This window comes from Schistocerca nitens, chromosome 1, assembly GCF_023898315.1.
Source record: "Schistocerca nitens isolate TAMUIC-IGC-003100 chromosome 1, iqSchNite1.1, whole genome shotgun sequence".
In the NCBI taxonomy this organism is placed as follows: domain Eukaryota; kingdom Metazoa; phylum Arthropoda; class Insecta; order Orthoptera; family Acrididae; genus Schistocerca; species Schistocerca nitens.
In genome coordinates, this window is record NC_064614.1 from 1,296,910,767 (window position 1) to 1,296,930,096 (window position 19,330).

Here is a 19,330-nt window from a genome sequence, read left to right on the forward strand (position 1 = left end):
CTATCGGAATTAATTATCCAAAGATTATGTATCAGCAAGTAGGCTCATATTCATGTCATGAGAGAAACACACTCGGGCAGAGATCTAACAGGGAGTTAGCTCTTTGAATGCCAGCAGTGAGAACCTGTTATTGGGTCACATAGCAGGAGCAACGATTTTTATGGCAGTTTTTTATAATTATTTATTTGTTGATTAATTTTAGTCAGTTATTTTATCTCTAACACACAACGTACGTTGCACGTGACAATTCGCATAATATAAACAAGAAAACTGATTACGAATATTTAGTATAATTATTGAGATATTTAAGTAACTTAAAATTCTGCCATAAATAGTCATTAAGGCATATACGACTATTATTACATTAAATTGTTAGCACAATATGGAAAATATTAACTCATTTGTAAAGTAATGATGATGTTTTATACATGGGAGATTCATTCTTTAACTAATCAGTGGTTGGGATAGGGGAAGGGACAGTGGGACGTTAAATCTCTGAAGAAAATTATTTAGAATGTAAGACAAACAACATAGATAAGGCAAATTACTTATTACGGAAAGAAATTAGTTTACTTGGCTGGTTCAAATGGCTCTGAGCACTATGGGACTCAACTGCTGAGGTCATAAGTCCCCTATAACTTAGAACTACTTAAACCTAACTAACCTAAGGACAACACACACATCCATGCCCGAGGCAGGATTCGAACCTGCGACCGTAGCGGCCGTGCGGTTCCAGACTGTAGCGCCAGAACCGCTCGGCCACCAGCGGCCGGCAATTAGTTTACTAACTATGGACTGTTCCTGTGACAATTATTCACATGTAGGACCCAGAAAGCATCCTACTTGCTAGTATACTACGGAACTCTCCCTCACTGCTATACCACAGATTCCTAAATTTTGTTCCTGTGACAATTATTCACATGTAGGACCCAGAAAGCATCCTACTTGCTAGTATACTACGGAACTCTCCCTCATTGCTATACCACAGATTCCTAAATTTAGAATTTTGCAATACTAAATATCACTGTGGTAGTGAATAGTTTAATATCTCGTTGAAGTAGACCTATTTTAAAGTCCAATTTTGTTATTGTTTCGTGGCAAGTTCAAAACAATTTTTATTTTTTTCTGTATTTATCAAAGCTCTTTACATTATAGAATAACATTACGAGTTTCAAAGATCTGGCTGGGAATAATAATACTTACTCGTCATTTTTTTCTCTAGACCTTCTAAATTTTTCGTACTAGTGCGTGAACGTTACTGGCACTGACGAGGCTTCGTCGAAATTTCGCGACATGTTGATGAATGCCAATCCTATCTCCTGGCGAAATGTCGAGATTGCGTGGGTGTCCCACATACAGGGTCTAATGTGTATAAGTGCAGTGGTACCTCAAAAGTACACTCATGTATGTGTTGGTAGTTTTTTCTCTCCGTCGTACAGTCTTCTCACAAAGACGTCAGAAACCTTATGACTTGATGTTTTCTGCACAGTCCTAACAACACCACTAAGTCGACTACACCTTTCGGGATAGGCTAAAGATGTAGCGTCCTCATGCCCACACTTCAACATCTGCGTTTCTTCCCAAGGGAAAATAAGCATTAATGGCTTCCTCTTGCCACACATACTTGGAGAGGCTAACCAAACTACAAACATATCACTTGTGTTAGCTATAATTATAAGTTGCAAATTGCCTGAATGCTGACATCATGTCGTTCAGTACACCGTCTTCAGGCAGTAATAGAAATATCTGCAGTTATAGCCGTTACACCCTGTATACACCCGAGATGTGGCCGACTCTCCCCAGGTTTGGTATGTGTGGGGGGGAGGGTGCGGAGGGGGAGGGGGGGGGGGAGACGCCGACCCCCGTTCGACCCTCGGCGCATTCAGTCTTGCCCACACTCGCGAAGTGTCAACTGCTGGGTGCGTTCTTGGCGTAAGGCTGCTAGTAAAGGATTCCACGCCGAACTTAGTTGATGGCCCTCCCCTAATATCGAAACTGTTATGAAGCCTAATCTCACTAAATTATTTGATGATGCTCTCCCAAAATTCACTATCTTGGCACAACTTATTTGCTTTCTCATATTCCAAAGTATGACCTTTGTTGAGGCTGCGTTTAACCAGTGCTGATTTGTCTTTATGCCACATGCGTACACATCTAATGTGTTCCGTCCACCGTTGCGAGATGCTGTGCTGCGTTTTCCGAATATGTTGGCGGCGACACTCTCAAAGCATGAGTATAGTCTTGCAGCACAACATCGAAATACCAATCACGATGGATATAAAAATGAATTCACAAAGAAAAGTAGCAAATTGTGTCAACCACTCAGACAAAGGCAACTGCTGAACCGACTGGGAGAATTAAGAATTCGCTCTAGACTATCTGGATGACTTTTTCAGAAGAGTATCAATCAACCTTGAATCCCCATTCCATAACTCTGCACTATCATTACAGTCAGGCATTTACCTTCAAGCACTACTCAGGAAGCCGTTGGAGCAGGGACTGATTTGTGCTCAGAGTTTTCCCACACCGTCGTTCATTGATTTATTTTAATTCACTCATCATGTTCTATAGATCCCTACCCTTTCGAATCTGGTACACACAAATGTGTGGGTCTCGTTTATTTGTGTTGAGAGTAAATCGGAGAAAGACGAAGGTAATGAGAAGCAGTACAAGTGAGAACAGCGAGAAACTTAACATCAGGATTGATGGTCACAAAGTCAATGACGTTAAGGAATTCTGCTACCTAGGCAGTAAAATAACCAATGACGGACGGAGCAAGGAGGACATCAAAACAGACTCGCTATGGCAAAAAAGGCATTTCTGGCCAAGAGAAATCTACTAATATCAAATAACGGCCTTAATTTGAGGAAGAAATTTCTGAGGATGTACGTCTGGAGTACAGCATTGTATGGTAGTGAAACATGGACTGTGGGAAAACCGGAACAGAAGAGAATCGAAGCATTTGAGATGTGGTGCTATAGACGAATGTTGAAAATTAGGTGGACTGATAAGGTAAGGAATGAGGAGGTTCTACGCAGAATCGGAGAGGAAAGGAATATGTGGAAAACAGTGATAAGGAGAAGGGACAGGATGATAGGACATCTGTTAAGACATGAGGGAATGACTTCCATGGTGCTAGAGGGAGCTGTAGAGGGCATAAACTGTAGAGGAAGACAGAGATTGGAATACGTCAAGCAAATAATTGAGGATGTAGGGTGCAAGTGCTACTCTGAGATGAAGTGGTTAGCACAGGAAAGGAATTCGTGGCGGGCCGCATCAAACCAGTCAGTAGACTGATGACCAAAAAAAAAAAAAAAGCGTCGTATTATTGCCCCATGTCGTTGCCTCCTGTGCTGGTATCATTTGGAGAACCGACGTGCAAGTGGATGATAAATGTAGCAACCACAGAAGAAAAAACTGAGTTACAGAGAATGTAGGAGAAATGATGAAGGTGCTGTTGCCTTCCATGGTGAGCGTTTTCCAGAGAAAGCTCGCTGACGTTCGTTCTTTTAACAAGGTTGTGAACGCTTTTATGTCTGATGGCGACTTATGGACTGGCAAAAGGAAACGAAGTGAACGTGTTGAAGGAGAAGCTAGTGAAATAGCTGTACTAGTGGCAGTGCACCGCGAACCACCGGTTACTGGCTTAGTGATCAGAGCATTGATTTCCTTAGTAGTAGACCTGGGTTCCAATCTCAGTGTGGCACAAATTTTTAACTTTTCCTGTTGATTTTACGTCAATGTCCAATTGCAGCCAATGTGCCTGCGTCGTCCCGCACGCTCCACGTCAGCGTCACGGTGCTGAGCGGGCCAGGGCAACAGCCTGGGCGAGGAGGTGGCGCGGTGGCCTACAGTGCTATGCTGCGCTCGTGCCGGCTACCACGCCACCTCCTCTTGCCGGCTGTTACCCTGGCTCTGGCAGAAGCATGCGCCACCAAAACTACTCGGATTCGCAGCGGATTTAACGGGTTGCTTGTCGGTCGGCATATATTTATTTTTTTGTTTACTGTCAAAGTGCGTTAGTTCCTTTTTTATTTTTAGCGCTACTAATGAGGAAATTTTAGTATTAGATGAATCCAAAGTTGACGATTTCAGCGGTTTTCCAACAGCTGATTGGAACGGAACAGCCCTAATGTCTTCATCTTCTAGTGTGTAAGTGATTAAGTGTATCTGATGAAGACCCACCAAACAATCTATTCAAACCAATAAATACACCATGTGATCATAAGAAGCTACACAGTACGAGCACTGGCCTACTGTTGATGATATGCACCCCACTCATTGCCGTAAGCAATGTAATTGCTAGAAGAGGACAAGAACAAGATGTGTGAAACTTAATATCTATCCTGTTTGTGACAAAAAAATATTGACTTTCAAGAGTATCGCTGTAAGACTGACACAATCGTGTGGAACTTAAATTTTTGTGAAAATAAAATAAAAATTTCTTACCATTAATATACCATTCTATGAATATTATTGCCGTAAAGAAACACTCATTCGATATATCCATTCCAAGTTTAACGCAGGGGTATCAAAGGGCTAAATACTCTGAAATAAGTCAAGGTATTCGTTAACAAAAACAGACAAATCGTAGTAACATAATCTGTATATTATATTAGCGATAATAAACTATCACTGCAGTGCTTAATGGTATCCATGGTTGTACTAGCTACATTTAATCAACTAAATTAGGAAAAAACAGTGCTACTTTGAAAAAGTTGCAGCCTCCTCAATATTACTGAGCAGTTTCACTTTATCTACTATTGATTCCTAAATATGTTCATTACAGTGGTATGAAAAGTCATCTACATCTGTACAGTGAGTCTTATTTACATACGCCAATACTTGTCACGCTGCATTACGACAAACGCTGCTACTTCCCATATAATTAGAGAAAGGTTCAATCTATGAATCTACATAATTGGTGATTTGTAGAGACAGTAGCTCACAAGGTATGTTTTTACTTTTCTTATAAACTAAGTGGGATTTCCAGTTTCCTTCCTTATGTTACATGTGAGATTGTTGGATATTTTTGCACCAGAGTACCTAACTCCAATCTGAAGTGTAGACAAGGAGGCAAAGTCTACATGAAAATTATTCTTTTGTCTTTTATTGTGATGGTGTAGATCACAGTAGAGCTGAAACCGATATACCTCAGGTGCGAAAACAATTAATGACTAAACGTATTGGGAAATAATTGTAAGGATTCCAAGCTCATTAAAAGGTTTCTCGACATGTACAGTTGCGTATTTCAGACAATATATTTTTACTGGTAGTATATTTACTTCAGGTACACTTCTCTGGAATATAATTCCATAAGACAACAGGGAGTGAAAATATACAAAATTATCCAGCATTCTTATCTTTATGGAAACACAATGAGATATAATGTAAACTAAATTTGGTGGGGAGTGATAGGAAAGGAAAGGAACTGTTGATGTCAGCTGCATCGTGACTTTATGCGACTCAGTGATGACGCATGAAAATGTGGGCCACACCGGGATTCGAACCCACGACGCCCTGCTAATTAGACAGTTACTCACACCACTGCGCCACCGTAACACCGTGTTTATAGCGGCTGCGCGAACTATTTCTGCACGCCTTCCGGAGACCAGCATGTTCATGTCCCCATGCTCACTACTTTGTGATTCACTCAAGAGCCCCAACGTAATTGTAAATCTGTCTCTGAAGGTGGTGGATTCATTGCACATTCGTACAACTGGTTTACCTCTATGGGCAGTGTCTGTTTTCGTCCTGCACATATTCTGGGCAGTAACAGGACTTGGCAATTTGACAACGCGGTAATCACACGTGTGGTAACTACCATCTCAGCGCACGCTATCACTGCTGTACAGGCGGTGCAGTGGATAGCGTTTTGGGTTAACATACAGGAGGTCAAGAGTTCGATCCTGGGTCGAGGCGTATTTGTTTTTATTTGCTAAATGTAAACTCCGTGATACAGTGTCTGGCGTGAGGTCAAGAGTTCGATCCTGGGTCGAGGCGTATTTGTTTTTATTTGCTAGATGTAGTCTCCGTGATACAGTGTCTGGCGTGTTGATCGTCATACAACTATTACAGTGGGTCTTCTACAAAACATTTGCACTTACATAATACGAACACAGAAGTAGGATGTACAACTGGTTTCATTGGTAAACATCTTGCACGTCCTGTTCGCGAATTGTTTCACACCACTGCATCTACTAGATTCCGAGCCTGTTTTCTGTTTGGTTGGTTGGTTGTTTGGTTGGTTTTGGGGAAGGAGACCAGACAGCGTGGTCATCGGTCTCATCGGATTACGGAAGGATGGGGAAGGAAGTCGGCCGTGCCCTTTCAGAGAAACCATCCCGGCATTTGCCTGGAGTGATTTAGGGAAATCACGGAAAACCTAAATCAGGATGGCCGGACGCGGGATTGAACCGTCGTCCTCCCGAATGCGAGTCCAGTGTCTTACCACTGCGCCACCTCGCTCGGTGTGTTTTCTGTTTATCCTACCACTATGATACCATCGATTAGTAGCAACTATTATTCTTGCCACGTTCGGGTGCATTACAATTCGTTAAGGCCTTACGTCACCAATAGGGCTAGCAACATGCTTTGCAAATAATTTCCAAACGTCTGCTGTGTAAATGTCTGATGCATGTGGTTTAAGAAACGGTCTATACTACAGTATTATATGGCAGAATGAAACTGGCAAATAAAATCAAATATGCCTCGAGCCAGTGTCGAACCCTTTACATGCTGCATGTCCACCTATCCGTTCTTTTAATAAAGTACTGCTTTAAAGCTCTCTTCTCGCCCGTTAGATTGGTTATCTGACATATCCCTCATTCTTTTGCGACATTACACTTCAAAAGCTTCTATTCACTTCACACGTGCACTGATTGTCGTTCATGTTTACTCGCAAACGCATTTTATATCTCCTCTTCTGCTCTCCTTAGTTGCTAAGGTACGTAGATAGTAAAACTCGCCTACTGCTCTCAGTGTCTCATTTCCTAAGCTATTTCGCTCAATATCACCAGCTTCATTTCAACTACACTCCATTAACTTTGTTTTACAGTTCTTGATATTCGTCTTATAACTTTTTTTCCACGATGCTGTCATCCTTTCCGTTCAACACATCTTCTAAGTCGTCTAATGAGGAAATGTCACCAACTTGATGTCATATTTTAATGACAAAAAGGGACACTTGTATGATATCGACCCCAGCAATCGACACCGCGTGAATATTTAGGGCGTTATTGTTAGCGTGCGCAGTTACGACCTTCCGAAAGGACGGGTTTGAAACTTTCGCGCGCACAGGTAGTTTGTCACTCGTTCCGCCCCACAGCAGCCGCCTGATACCCGGCCGCGATGTGCGGTACGTCGTGGTGACAACCAGAGCACTCGTATTCGCATGATGCTGAAGACGAGGGCAGTGGAGGAGGGAGCTGGACTCATATGCCCAGCGTGTTGTAAAATCTTGTTCCACAACACATATCACTCTGCCCGAAACATAGCAAATTATACAAGTTCATAATATGTCACCCTCATGCACATTCAATATTAACAATATTCTAGTACTGAAATGCTGCAGTTACATACACGCTCCAAAATCAAAGTAAATAAAGAGGAGCGAGTGAAGATTTATTATAAAATGAAGTTAGTGATTTTCGATTTACAATTTAGTCACGGTTGAAGAATAGCGCATCTGCTACAAATATACTTCACTTTTATAGTGCTAGCTTCAAAATCCAAAGATAATAACGTACCACAGCGATGTAAATAATCAAACAGAGCTAAACTACTTCCTTAATGATACACTCAGTCGTCTCATTAAATTACACTGGATTTGTGTGAATCGCAACATAAAAATGTTCGAAGCAAAGACATCTGTGGCACCAGCTAGAGGTTACAAATCGAGCTCTCTGACACAGCCAAAGCAACAGCAGTGGGGCGGCAACGAATGACAAAAAAATTGTGTGCGCGCAGGTTTAAAAGCTTTACTTCTAGAAGTTCTTTACTGCTTACAGTCTACGTCACCATGAATGCTGCAGAGGTGTCTATAAATCCGAAAGAGTTCGAGGTGGTGGAGATCTCTTCTGAACAGCACGTTGCAAGGCATCCCAGATCTGCTCAATAATGTTCATGTCTGCGGAGTCTGGTGGACAGCGGAAGCGTTTAAGGTCAAAAGAATGCTCCTGGAGCCACCCTGTAGCAATTCTGGACGTGTGGGGTGTCGCATTGACTTTCTGGAATTTTCCAAGTCCGTCGGAATGCACAAAGGACATGAATGAATGCAGGTGATCAGACAGGATGCTTACATACGTGTCTCCTGTCAGAGTCGTATCTAGACGTCTCAGGGGTCCCATACCACTCTAACTGCACAGAGCCCACACCATTACAGAGCCTCCACCAGCTTGAACTGTCCCCTGCTGATATGCAGGGTCCTTGGATTCATGAGGTTGCCTCCATACCCGTACACGTTCATCCGTTCGATACAATTTGAAACGAGACTCGTCCGACCAGGCAACATGTTTCCAGTCATCAACAGTCCAATATCGGTGATGACTATCCCAGGCGAGGTGTAAACCTTTCTGTTGTGCAGTCATGAAGGATATACGAGTGGGCCTTCGGCTCTGAAAGCCCATATCGGTGATTTTTCGTTGAATGGTTGGCACGCTGATACTTGTTGATGGCCCAGCATTGAAATCCGCAGCAGTTTGCGGAAGGGTTGCACTTCTGTCACGTTGAACGATTCTCTTCAGTAGTCGTTAGTTCCGTATTTGCAGCCTCTTTCTCCGGTCGCAGCGATGTCGGAGATTAGATGTTTTACCGAATTCCTGATATTCACGGTACACTCGTGAAATGGTCGTACGGGGAAATCCCCACTTCACCGCTATCTCGGAGATGCTGTGTCCCATCGCTAGCGCGCCGATTATAACACCACGTTCAAACTCACTTGAATCTTGATAACCTCCCATTGTAGCAGCAGTAATCGATCTAACAGCTGTGTCAGGCACTTGTTTTCTTATATAGGCATTGCCGACCGCAGCGCCGTATTCTGCCTGTTTTCATATCTCTGTATTTGAATACGCATGCCTATGCCAGTTTCGGCGCTTCAGTGTGTACGCCTCCGTGTGAAGCCTAATTTCTCGTGTCTTATCTTCGTGGTCGTTACGCGCAATGTATGTTGGCGGCAATAGTATCGTTCGGCAGTCAGCTTCAAATGCCTATTCTCTAAAGTTTCCCAATATTGTTTCTCGAAAATAACGTCACCTTCCCTCCGGGGATTCCCATTTGAGTTCCCGAAGCATCTCTGCAAAACTTACATGTTGTTCAAAGCTACCGGTAGCAAATCTAGCAGCCCGCCTCTGAACTGCTTCGATGCCTTCCTTCATTCCGACTTGGTACGGATCCGAGGCACACGAGCAGTACTCAAGAACAGGTCGCACCAGCGTCCTATATGCCGTTCCCTTTACAGGTCAGCCACTCTCTCCTAAAATTCTCCCAGTAAGCCGAAATCGACAGTTTGCCTTCCCTACCACAGTTCTCACGTGCTCGTTCCACGTCATATCGCTCTGCAACGTTACACCCGGATTTTTAAAAGACGTGACCGTATCAGGCCGTAGACTAGTAGTACTGTATCCGAATATTACAGATTTGATCTTCCTACTCATCCGCATTAAATTACATTTTTCCACATTTAGGACTAGCTGCCATTTATCACACCAACTGGAGATCTTGTCGTGGTCGTCTCGTATCTTCCTACAGTCACCCAAGTTCGACACCTTACGGCACACCACGGCTTCATCAGCAAACAACCGCAGATCGCTACCCACTCTGTCCGCCAAATCAGCCCATCACACTTCCCTGGGGCACTCCTGACGATACCGTTGCCTCTGATGGCCACTCACCGTCGAGGACAGCACACCGGGTTCCATTATTTAAGAAGTCTTCAAACCACTCACATACCTGCTACCTTATTCCTTATGTTCGTACTTTCGTTAACAGCCTGCTGTGGGGCACCATGCCAAATACTTTCCGGAAATATAGAAATATGGAGTCTGCCTGTTGCCCTTTATCAAAAAAAATGGTTCAAATGGCTCTGAGCACTATGGGACTCAACTGCTGTGGTCATCAGTCCCCTAGAACTTAGAACTACTTAAAGCTAACTAACCTAAGGACATCACACACATCCATGCCAGACGCAGGATTCGAACCTGCGACCGTAGCAGTCGCACGGTTCCGGACTGCGCGCCTAGAACCGCGAGACCACTGCGGCCGGCGCCCTTTATCAAAATAGTTCTCAGTATACCATGTGAGAAAAGGGAAAACTGAGTTTCGCACTAGCGATGCTTTCTAACACCATGCTCATTTGTGGACATAAGCTTCTCAGTTCCAGGAAAGCTTTTTATAGTGGAACTGTGGATATTCAAGGATTCTACAGCAAATAGAAGTTAGGGATATTGGTGTGTAATTTTGCGGATACGTTCTCTTACCTTTCTTATACACTGGAGGCACCTGCGCTGTTTTGCACTCGTTTGGGACTTTGTGCTGACCGAGAGATTCACGATAAATGCAACTTTGGTAAGGGGCCAGTGCCATAGGGTACTCTTCGTAAAATCTAACTGGAATTCCATCCGGATCTGATGATTTACCTGCTTTCAAATCTTTTAGTTGTTTCTCTACGGCGGGTATGCTTATTACTATGTCGTCCATACTGGAGTCCGTCCGATGGTCAAGTTCGATGTTCGATGCCCGTACGATTCTCCTGTGCGAATGGTTCCTTGAACGTGAAATTTAAAACTACGGCTTTCGTTTGGCTATCTTGAATCAAAATTATGGTACAAATTTTCCGTCGGGTTCGATTGACCCGGCTGATATCTTCGAAGGGTACTTTCTTCTCCTTAAAATATGAGATCAAGATGGTGATGTTCCCTTGTAAGAAAAGACGTAGGGTCAATTTTGCCTCACAAGTTCGCACATTTCCTCGAAATCTATACTGGTCCTCCCCGAGGTTTGGTTCTCCTGATCTCCGTTATTTTGTAACTAACTGGTCCCCGTATTTTGCAACCGTGACTTTTTAAACTGATGTTGCGGTAGTAGTCTCACCTTCCAGCAGCTCCTTAGTACTCGTATAGGAATTGTAATGTTCTACTTCAGATGTGACGGTGTTTCTCATGTGCCTTGCATATCATGTGAAATACTTTTCTCATTGTCCGTTCTCCTAAATATCTTAATAACTGCGACGGAATCATGTCCACTAGAGGTACCTTGTTTCGACTTACGTCTTTCAATCCTGTGACAAATTATTCTCGCAGTATCACATTACTCATATCATGTTCACTCACTTAGCCCTTCCCTTTCCATAATACTGTCTTCAATTTTATCACTCTTAAATAACACTTCCACACTGTTCATTCAACTTCCAGACTGCCATTAGTACAGGCTTTATAAATGAACTTTCGATGTTCTAACAGCTTCTGCTCTTTTCTCAAAAGATATTCTATTACCTATCCTACAGTCTTAAGTACTAACGCATAACTCCCGGTCTGACGGTAAATGTGTCCTTAAAACCACGCGACGAAGGTCGACTGTTGGTCCTTTCCTAATAAGAACATTCAAGTATATTGGTCGAAATTTTCCGCAGACTGTTACGATGCAATAGGTTGCGAAGTTCTTGATTGCCTTCAACAGCTGTAACCCTGCCCCGTTTGAATTTGATTTCTCTTTGGAACTGTTGAACCGATCAGAGGACGAGAGGAAGTGATAGTACTGGCGTGGCTCGACGAAGGCGCCAGAAAACGTTTGGGATCATTTTCGAGTATGAAGAGATGCATCGAGTGCAGTGGAAATCAATTTAATAAAGTACAATGCACACACTTGTCCTGCAAAACTGCTAAGTAGTTGTCCTATTTGAAGTATGGGCAAATCGATGATGATATTAGTGCCAGTGGGCCAGTGGCGGCGTTTGGATCCAGTTAATGAATAGCAGATTCCCCTTCCCTTCCTTCTCTCTCTCTCTCTTTCTTTCTTTTCTCTTTACCATTCATTTGTTTCATTTCGTAAATTCAGAAATCAATGAAGTAGCACGTAATACCAAGCCACGTAAACTTAAACAAACTTCAAAAGTACAAGGACTAAATATACGCCGCATATACCAAGAACGTAAGAATGTTTGTGATGCGTCCTAAATGGTTGAGAAGAAATTCAGCGCATTTTTGACAAGCCATGGAAATGTGACGATAACCGATGTTAGTGTTAATTTGCTTGGTGGTCAATCTCAAAGCAATGCACTTTCCTTAAGTCCATTGAGTATTTTTACCAATTACCAATAAGCTAACTCGACTCTGCTGCTGTATACCTGTAGGAGTCACGCAAATAAAATGTCTCAGTACGACATACAAAGAAAAACAAACGTAAACAACAGTGGTAAATAAAGGTGAGTAGAATTAATAATGTGGAGATGTCTTAGATGTATGTTACAGAGAGGCCTGTGTATGCTGCAATAGAGATTGATGCCAATGGCGAAGGAAGACCAGGAAATGATGAAGTAGTGGACGGACGGAGAGCCGAAATACGAATGACGAGATGAGGACAACTGCACAACGTGAAGGGACATAAAGGGAGTATGAGACCCAGGTGGTGAACGTTGTGGAATACTGACGTAAGATGTAATATAAGTGTAAATCTAATTCTTACCATAACATTTGCTATATAAAAAAAATTGTTGTTGTTGTTGTAGCCTGGTACCAGTATAACTAATCAAAACGGTACTAAGAATGTGTACAGTTATTTTGCAGGATGAATAATTTGTGTATTTTTTGTTCTTAGATGAAATGTCGCAATTCTAAAGTGATATTTAGCAGGCTGAATAGTCGGTAAAGTGAATGCGGAGGTAAGCCGATGGAGAGAGGTGCCAGAGTGAAAGGACGAATTCGGAGACTGTAATGCTATCTACGAAACAGCTTCAGGTGTTATGTGGTTGAGTATAAGGGAACAAAGGTATGGTATGTTGTCGTGTGGTGGTGTTATGAGTATAAGGGAGCAAAGGTATGGTATGTTGTCGTGAGTGTGGTGGTGTTAAGGTTAGCTGACTTCTACACCTATTCTGTTAGTGTATCAATGGATTGAATGAGAAGAAAAATGTGATGTCTGGTGAGTGAGAGTCGTAGAGTAGTGTGATCAATGCGCAGACTCCTGTAAAGGGGATGCTACCGATCCATAACTAAAACATTATTGTGCTTTGTTGTTTGATTTGGATGAACCTCGATGGCAGGTCAGGATCTGACTTCACGTGGATGGTTCATACATGTCCTAGAAATGTTGTTATATATAATAAACGTGAAATATATAAGGAGATACTAATTTCAGTCTGTCACAAGCACAAAGGTGCATTGTATGCTGTAGATTTAGAGTCATCAGTTTCTAAAATGTTTATTGTGTTAGGATGTTAAAGTAGTTTACTATTTAATAACATGTGGTAGGTAATTGTGAGCTGTGTAGATTATTTCTTTTTTTTTTTTTTTTTTTTTTTTTTGTTAGAACACTTTCAAGGGGTATTAATTTCAGTCTGTCACAAGCACAAAGGTTCACTGTATATTACAGTTTTAGAATTAACAGTTTCTAATATTTTCACTGTGATAGGATGTTAGAGTAGTCTACTATTTGATATTGTAATTATGAGCTGTATAGATTGTTTCTTATTCCTTTTGCTTTTTTTTACACTTTCATGTTTTGTATGAGGGACGACAGGTACAATCAATAGCACAAGTGTGGGCTGTATATAGAAAAGGGATAAATGTTGATGTTGAGTGTGTAGAAAACTAGGGTGTATAATTTTATGTTTTTTAGAACAAAGATTCTTTTATTACCAATGTATCTAATAGATCATACATGTAATCAATGAGTATTTCAATAATGTAAGAATATCCTTTTGTCTCTAATGTTGCGAGATGCACAGAAGGGTCTGACTGATTGGGTGTCGTAGTGTTGAGGTGCTACGCAGAACGCGCCCATACCGTTAGCGGGGCCAAGCTCACGTCGGCATTGGAGAGGCGACAGAGCTGCGGCACTCCCCACTCCACTGCTGGTCGGGGTACACTCCACGCGCCCACTACAGCAGGTCAACGGCCTTGGACGACACGCATGTACCACTGGCCATTCATAAGTTCCGCCACCCTTACGACTGGGGAAAGTATCCCGCGGAGGCAGCAGCGGGTGGTTTCTTCTGCTCAACGGCTCGCGCGGCGGCGCCACGGCAGAATGAACGATGCATGGCAGAGCCCGGCGGGCATTTTTTACCAGCAACTATTAACTAGTACTGGACTGTGTAGCCGTGAAACAAAATGACTGCTCGTATGTCTCCATAAGGTGGAAAGTGAAGGACTGGTGTTTCCACATTGTGAGTGGTGGAAAAGATTTTGTCTTTAGCAGACAGGACGATTCTTTTTTTTTTGTCTTGACCACTGAACGGTGCGATCCATAAACTTTTGGCAGTGACTTGTTAAGTGTGCTTTGTGAATTTCATGTGGGACGCTTGGTATTCTTAAAGAGCACAGTTGTAGTTTGGTGACTAATTATTGTATGAACGCAAGAAACTAAAGTGGGACATTGACATTTCCATTTGTAGTAGGAGACACTTCTTTAATTGGTGTGGGAAGAAGTGCTGGTGGTTGGAACTTACGACTTTTAATTACACCATGAACTGAAAGGACAGGACTGTGGGTAATAGTAGTTGTAGGGCCATTTCTGGACGACCAGATTCGTATGGATGGTACTCTGAGTGTGACTATGACATTTGTGTTTAAGGTGTTCAAAATGCCGATTTGAGTGACTTAAAGACTTTCGTCCGGGTAACCATGGGAGAGCTTTGACACCGAGACAGTGTTTCTAGGGAACCTGTCAGCAACTTTTTTGACCCCAAGAAAATCACAGAATGAAATGATTCCGTGTAACTCGCAAGATAGGAAATAATGTATTTGTATTAGTGTTTGTAATTGTGTAAATTTTTTTTATATGTTTCATTCCTGGAGGGACAACAAGTGTAATTGTATTTCATTAACATTTGTGTTTAGAATAGTTAGTGTTTTTTTTTTTTTTTTGTTCTGGGTTATCAAGTTCACGTAGCATGTTTATTAGAATATTTGGTACAATGATGCTTTAATTATTATCCAGTGGCGTAATACTAATGTAGTGGCTCTTGTTGCATTGGTCAGTAAGGTTGTCACAGGGGACAAAAGTTTGCATTGCACAACAAATATCAGAATTAACTGATGCATTTCGATGTCATAGACAGTAATGATCTTGTTGGTGTGTTGACTGAAGCCACTTATTTGCATTATCACAGTGTTGATATTTCACATTAAAGTGTAACGAAGGCTAGTCGAAATGCAAGTTCATGTCGTCTAAATGTGTAACAACAGAGAAATGAGCAGTAGAGTAAGATACGAGAGCTACTGGTGGATTCAAACACTTATTGCTAAACTATTTATTGCGTGTATTGATCAAAGTTGATGGACTGACTAGCTCAGCAGCAGGTATTTGTACTGGTGGACAAGGATAAGGTTAAACTCACAGTCGAGTAGTGGTGGCAGTTGCTTAAGTGATGATAGTTAATGAGGTATGACATGATGTCTCAGGTTGACTATATTACGTAACAAGTATGTAACTTGAGGTATATTTCTTTGTTTTTCTTCTCAGTTTTATTTCTCTGTAGGTTTGATGTATGTTTTAGAGTACTGATACGGAGCCTGACTTCTACGTGTCACTAGTGTACGCAATTTTTTTCTTTTGTTGAGTTTGTTTTGTATTTAGACATTGCCCAGTAAAGATTATTAGAACGCAATTTATGAATGCCGGATTACTTGTTCTGTGTTTGGACGATGAGCTATTTAAAATTTCATGAGTCCAATTAGTATTTCTTTTATTTTGTCATAGAATTAGTGAAGTTTAGATTACTCATAAAAATAACGAAGATCCCAGTAACTAAGCAAATTTTAATCTCAACATTATTTTTATTTGTATGATGTAATGTTTTATTTATCATGTGGATTGTTGTAAATTTGTATGTGTACGTTACTCCGGATTGTGGAGAGTACAATAATGCAACAACTGTGTCAATAATTTGGTTAAGTAACAGCATTTGGTCGTCTATTTGAGGTCACCAGGGGCTAAGGTCTCCTCCTGATTATTTTGAAGACTTGCTACGTTTGTTCTAATACAGTTTTCTTAAAAAAATGTACGGAACTACCTTCGCATTGCAAGGATAGTACCGTGCCATTTTTTTCTGCATGGGTAGCCGGTGGTGAAAGGGTACAGTACCGCCCGACATTGAAAATAGGTACAAAATACTTCACTATTTTTGTCAGAACAACACATTTTTTTCTAATAATAACTCAATTTCTATTAATACAGCAAAGCCGGATACCTGTGTGGGAAAGAATGACAATTTATTTATTTAATTGATCACATGTGCACTCCCACAAAATAAATCCCTACATCAAGTTTGGTGAGATCTGTGAAATGAATGAATGTATGGCCGTCTGCTAACCGCAGATAGTGAATGTGAATATATGGTTATCTTTGAGTCGATCCTTTGGCCACCTTTGGTGGCACCAAAGAGATGAAACTTACCAGAGCTTTGAGCGCCTGAAATGTGGCTGACCAATATGGTAGCATGGTCTTCCCCCACCTCGACAGAGGTGCGAGATGACCTGAAGAACGGCCATGTTTCAGCACTCTGCCGCTGGATCTTGTGCTGTTAAGACCTGTCTTAGTTGTGCTCCGTACAGACAAAAGAGTGGAGACATGGTATGCATGTGGAATATTTAAGAGTAGTTTGAAATAATAAATTCTCTATTTCAGGAACTTTTGTGGGGAGAATTAAATGTCAGGCAGGTAATATTAGGGGGATCGTAGTAATCTTCGGAAGAGACTAACGGTCACAATGAAACCACATGTAGCAATAAGTTGAAATACTTCCGTGCGCTTAAGTTAAGCTGAATTACTAGTGTGTGTAGTATAAGTTGAAATATTTAAGAAAAAGCGTGTGCAGGACTTGAAATTAGAGGCGAGTACTTCCACGTGGTGAGTACTGTGTGAGTCTCAATCTGTGTATGAGACAAAGGATAAAGAGAAGTACTCGTCCATGGTATCAGTTGAGGACTCGTGTGTGTGATGAATAAGTTCTTAATATTACTTTGCGAGATATGTTTCCGTGTGACGCTTAACTATAACACTCTGAGAGAGAAACAAGGTGAGTCAGCCGTCTATCCAGCAACGCCACTTGGCTTGCATTGCACAGGAAGACGTGCAAATATCTCCAGAGTTCATAGTAGGAAAATAGAATTACGAAGTGGGGCAGTGTCGTGTGAAACTGGGATAAATATTAATTGAAGTGGGAAAGCTGAAAGTGATAATGTTGTGACTATTCCCTGTGTAGCATTTCATGTTGTAGTGTGGTGTATGTCATGTAATTTAAGTATGTGTGGTTTGCATGGGAGAGTAGCAAGGTAGTTTCAAAAGATTAGTGGGTTATGCTTGTTCCTTCTGTACCGCTCGGTCTGGAAGAAAGTTTCGTGATGGTGATTGTGAGAGTCGAAGTGTGAGAAATAATAAAAGATCCACCATCCTATCCAGAAAGTGCACGGTAGCGTTAAATAATTACGAGACCATAATATAGAGATTCACCAATGTAAAGCCATGCCCACTGGGCGGAATTTCTCATGTGTTATTGTTGTAGGTTATAGAATTTGTGTGTTTAGGTTATAGAATTTATCGGAATAAATAAGATAGTGAAAAGAAAAAGATTGGTGACCTTTTCCTTCGAATTGTATGTTGTCATGATATCCAGAATTTATAATGTGTGCGCCACTCATATTCAGTGCGATGGCCACGTGTTGATAAAGCCGTTAAATTAAAAAAAAAAAGAAGATGTGGTATTGCCAGTGCGTAGTGAACAGTCAGAGTTCTGTAAATTACTGATAGTCAGATGCGTGTTTCCGTTGCGTATAAGTCATATAGGAGGATAACTTGTAACTTAGTTGTGAGTAGTAGAGTCCATGTTGCTCGATAAATAAGAATGAATCCACTCGCTTGGCAGACCACTCATCTTGCAGGCCTGACTGCTTGATGCCACAGTATGAGCAAGGCATGTGGGTGCCTCTCACAGTAACGTATCCTCTGCTAGCTTCTTACATAACACCTTCTGTTATCGAAACCATTATCGTAGTAAGGCTATCAGTTTTTGTGTATCTCAATGTAGAAATCTGCTGCCAGTGATGACGACTGTTCCGTGCATCAACTCACTCTAGTAACGTGGAAGTCATTCTTTGGTGTCTTAACAAATGTCCTATCATCCTGTCTCTTCTCCTTGTCAGTGTTTTCCACAATTCCTTTCCTCTCCGATTCTGCGCAGAACCTCCTCATTCCTCACCTTATCAGACCACCTAATTTCAACATTCGTCTGTAGCACCACATCTCAAATGCTTCCATTCCGTTCTGTTTCGTTATTCCCACAGTCCAAGTTTCACTGTCATATACTGCCGTGTCCCAGGACAGCTGATGAAATCTGAAGTGGCAGTAGAACGTCTGTTGTCTCCAATCACCACACCAACTCACGCCATAAATCTTGACTCACTTCCCGTAGTCGCCTGAGTCACAAGCCCTGTGATTAGCGTTCACGCTCACCTACAAGCAGCAACTGATTCTTTTTTAGAATCCATAGGTAGTCGTAAATACACCTGGGGAAAAAAAATTGTTCTTTAGGATCTACCCTCAATGAACGTGCACCCACTGTCTTCACGAGTCTTGGAAACTTGAAAATATTTCACTTCTGAGCTACTAGGTAAGCCATTTCCGCAGCAGTGGATGGGGTGGGGCGGGGGTGGCGTGGGCGATGGGGGCGGTGGGGGCGGCATGGTGCCGCGGCCCTGCAGGCAGGACGGCCGGCCGCCGCTCAGCACCGTCTCCGTCACGCAGGCCGTGCAGAACAGCATGTGCAAGTGAGTGGACGCCACGCTTTATAGAACCCAGTTCGCTAACGATACTAATAGTGTCACATTACTACTAGCCGTCTTCCTGCGACTTCGCCCACATATGCTGTCGACATACATACTGAACACACCTCTTCCTCCTCCTGTTTGTCTGTTCACCTCTGTCTATCTATCCCCTCCTCCCTTTCTCCTTGTCCATTCCCTCTACCCCTCTCTCTGATCATATCTTCATCCCCCTCACGCTGATCATATGCTCCTGCACCTCCCTTTTCCATCTCCACCTCTCCCTCCTCCTTCGCTACTTGCCCACTATTCCTCTACATATTCCACCTGTCTCATGCATCTCCCCCTCCTCC

The 19,330-nt window shown here is 42.1% G+C and overlaps 1 protein-coding gene across 1 annotated transcript in view; it reads right to left on the reverse strand.

Moving 5' to 3' along the window:
• Positions 1-18,899, reverse strand: part of LOC126234259 (uncharacterized transmembrane protein DDB_G0289901-like) — a 47,768-nt gene extending 28,869 nt beyond the window's left edge. Inside the window, exon 1 of the mRNA XM_049942954.1 lies at positions 18,776-18,899. Within this exon, the coding sequence (XP_049798911.1) occupies positions 18,776-18,899 (124 nt within the window). The remainder of the gene's footprint in view (positions 1-18,775) is intronic.
• Between the last annotated feature and the right edge of the window lie 431 nt (positions 18,900-19,330).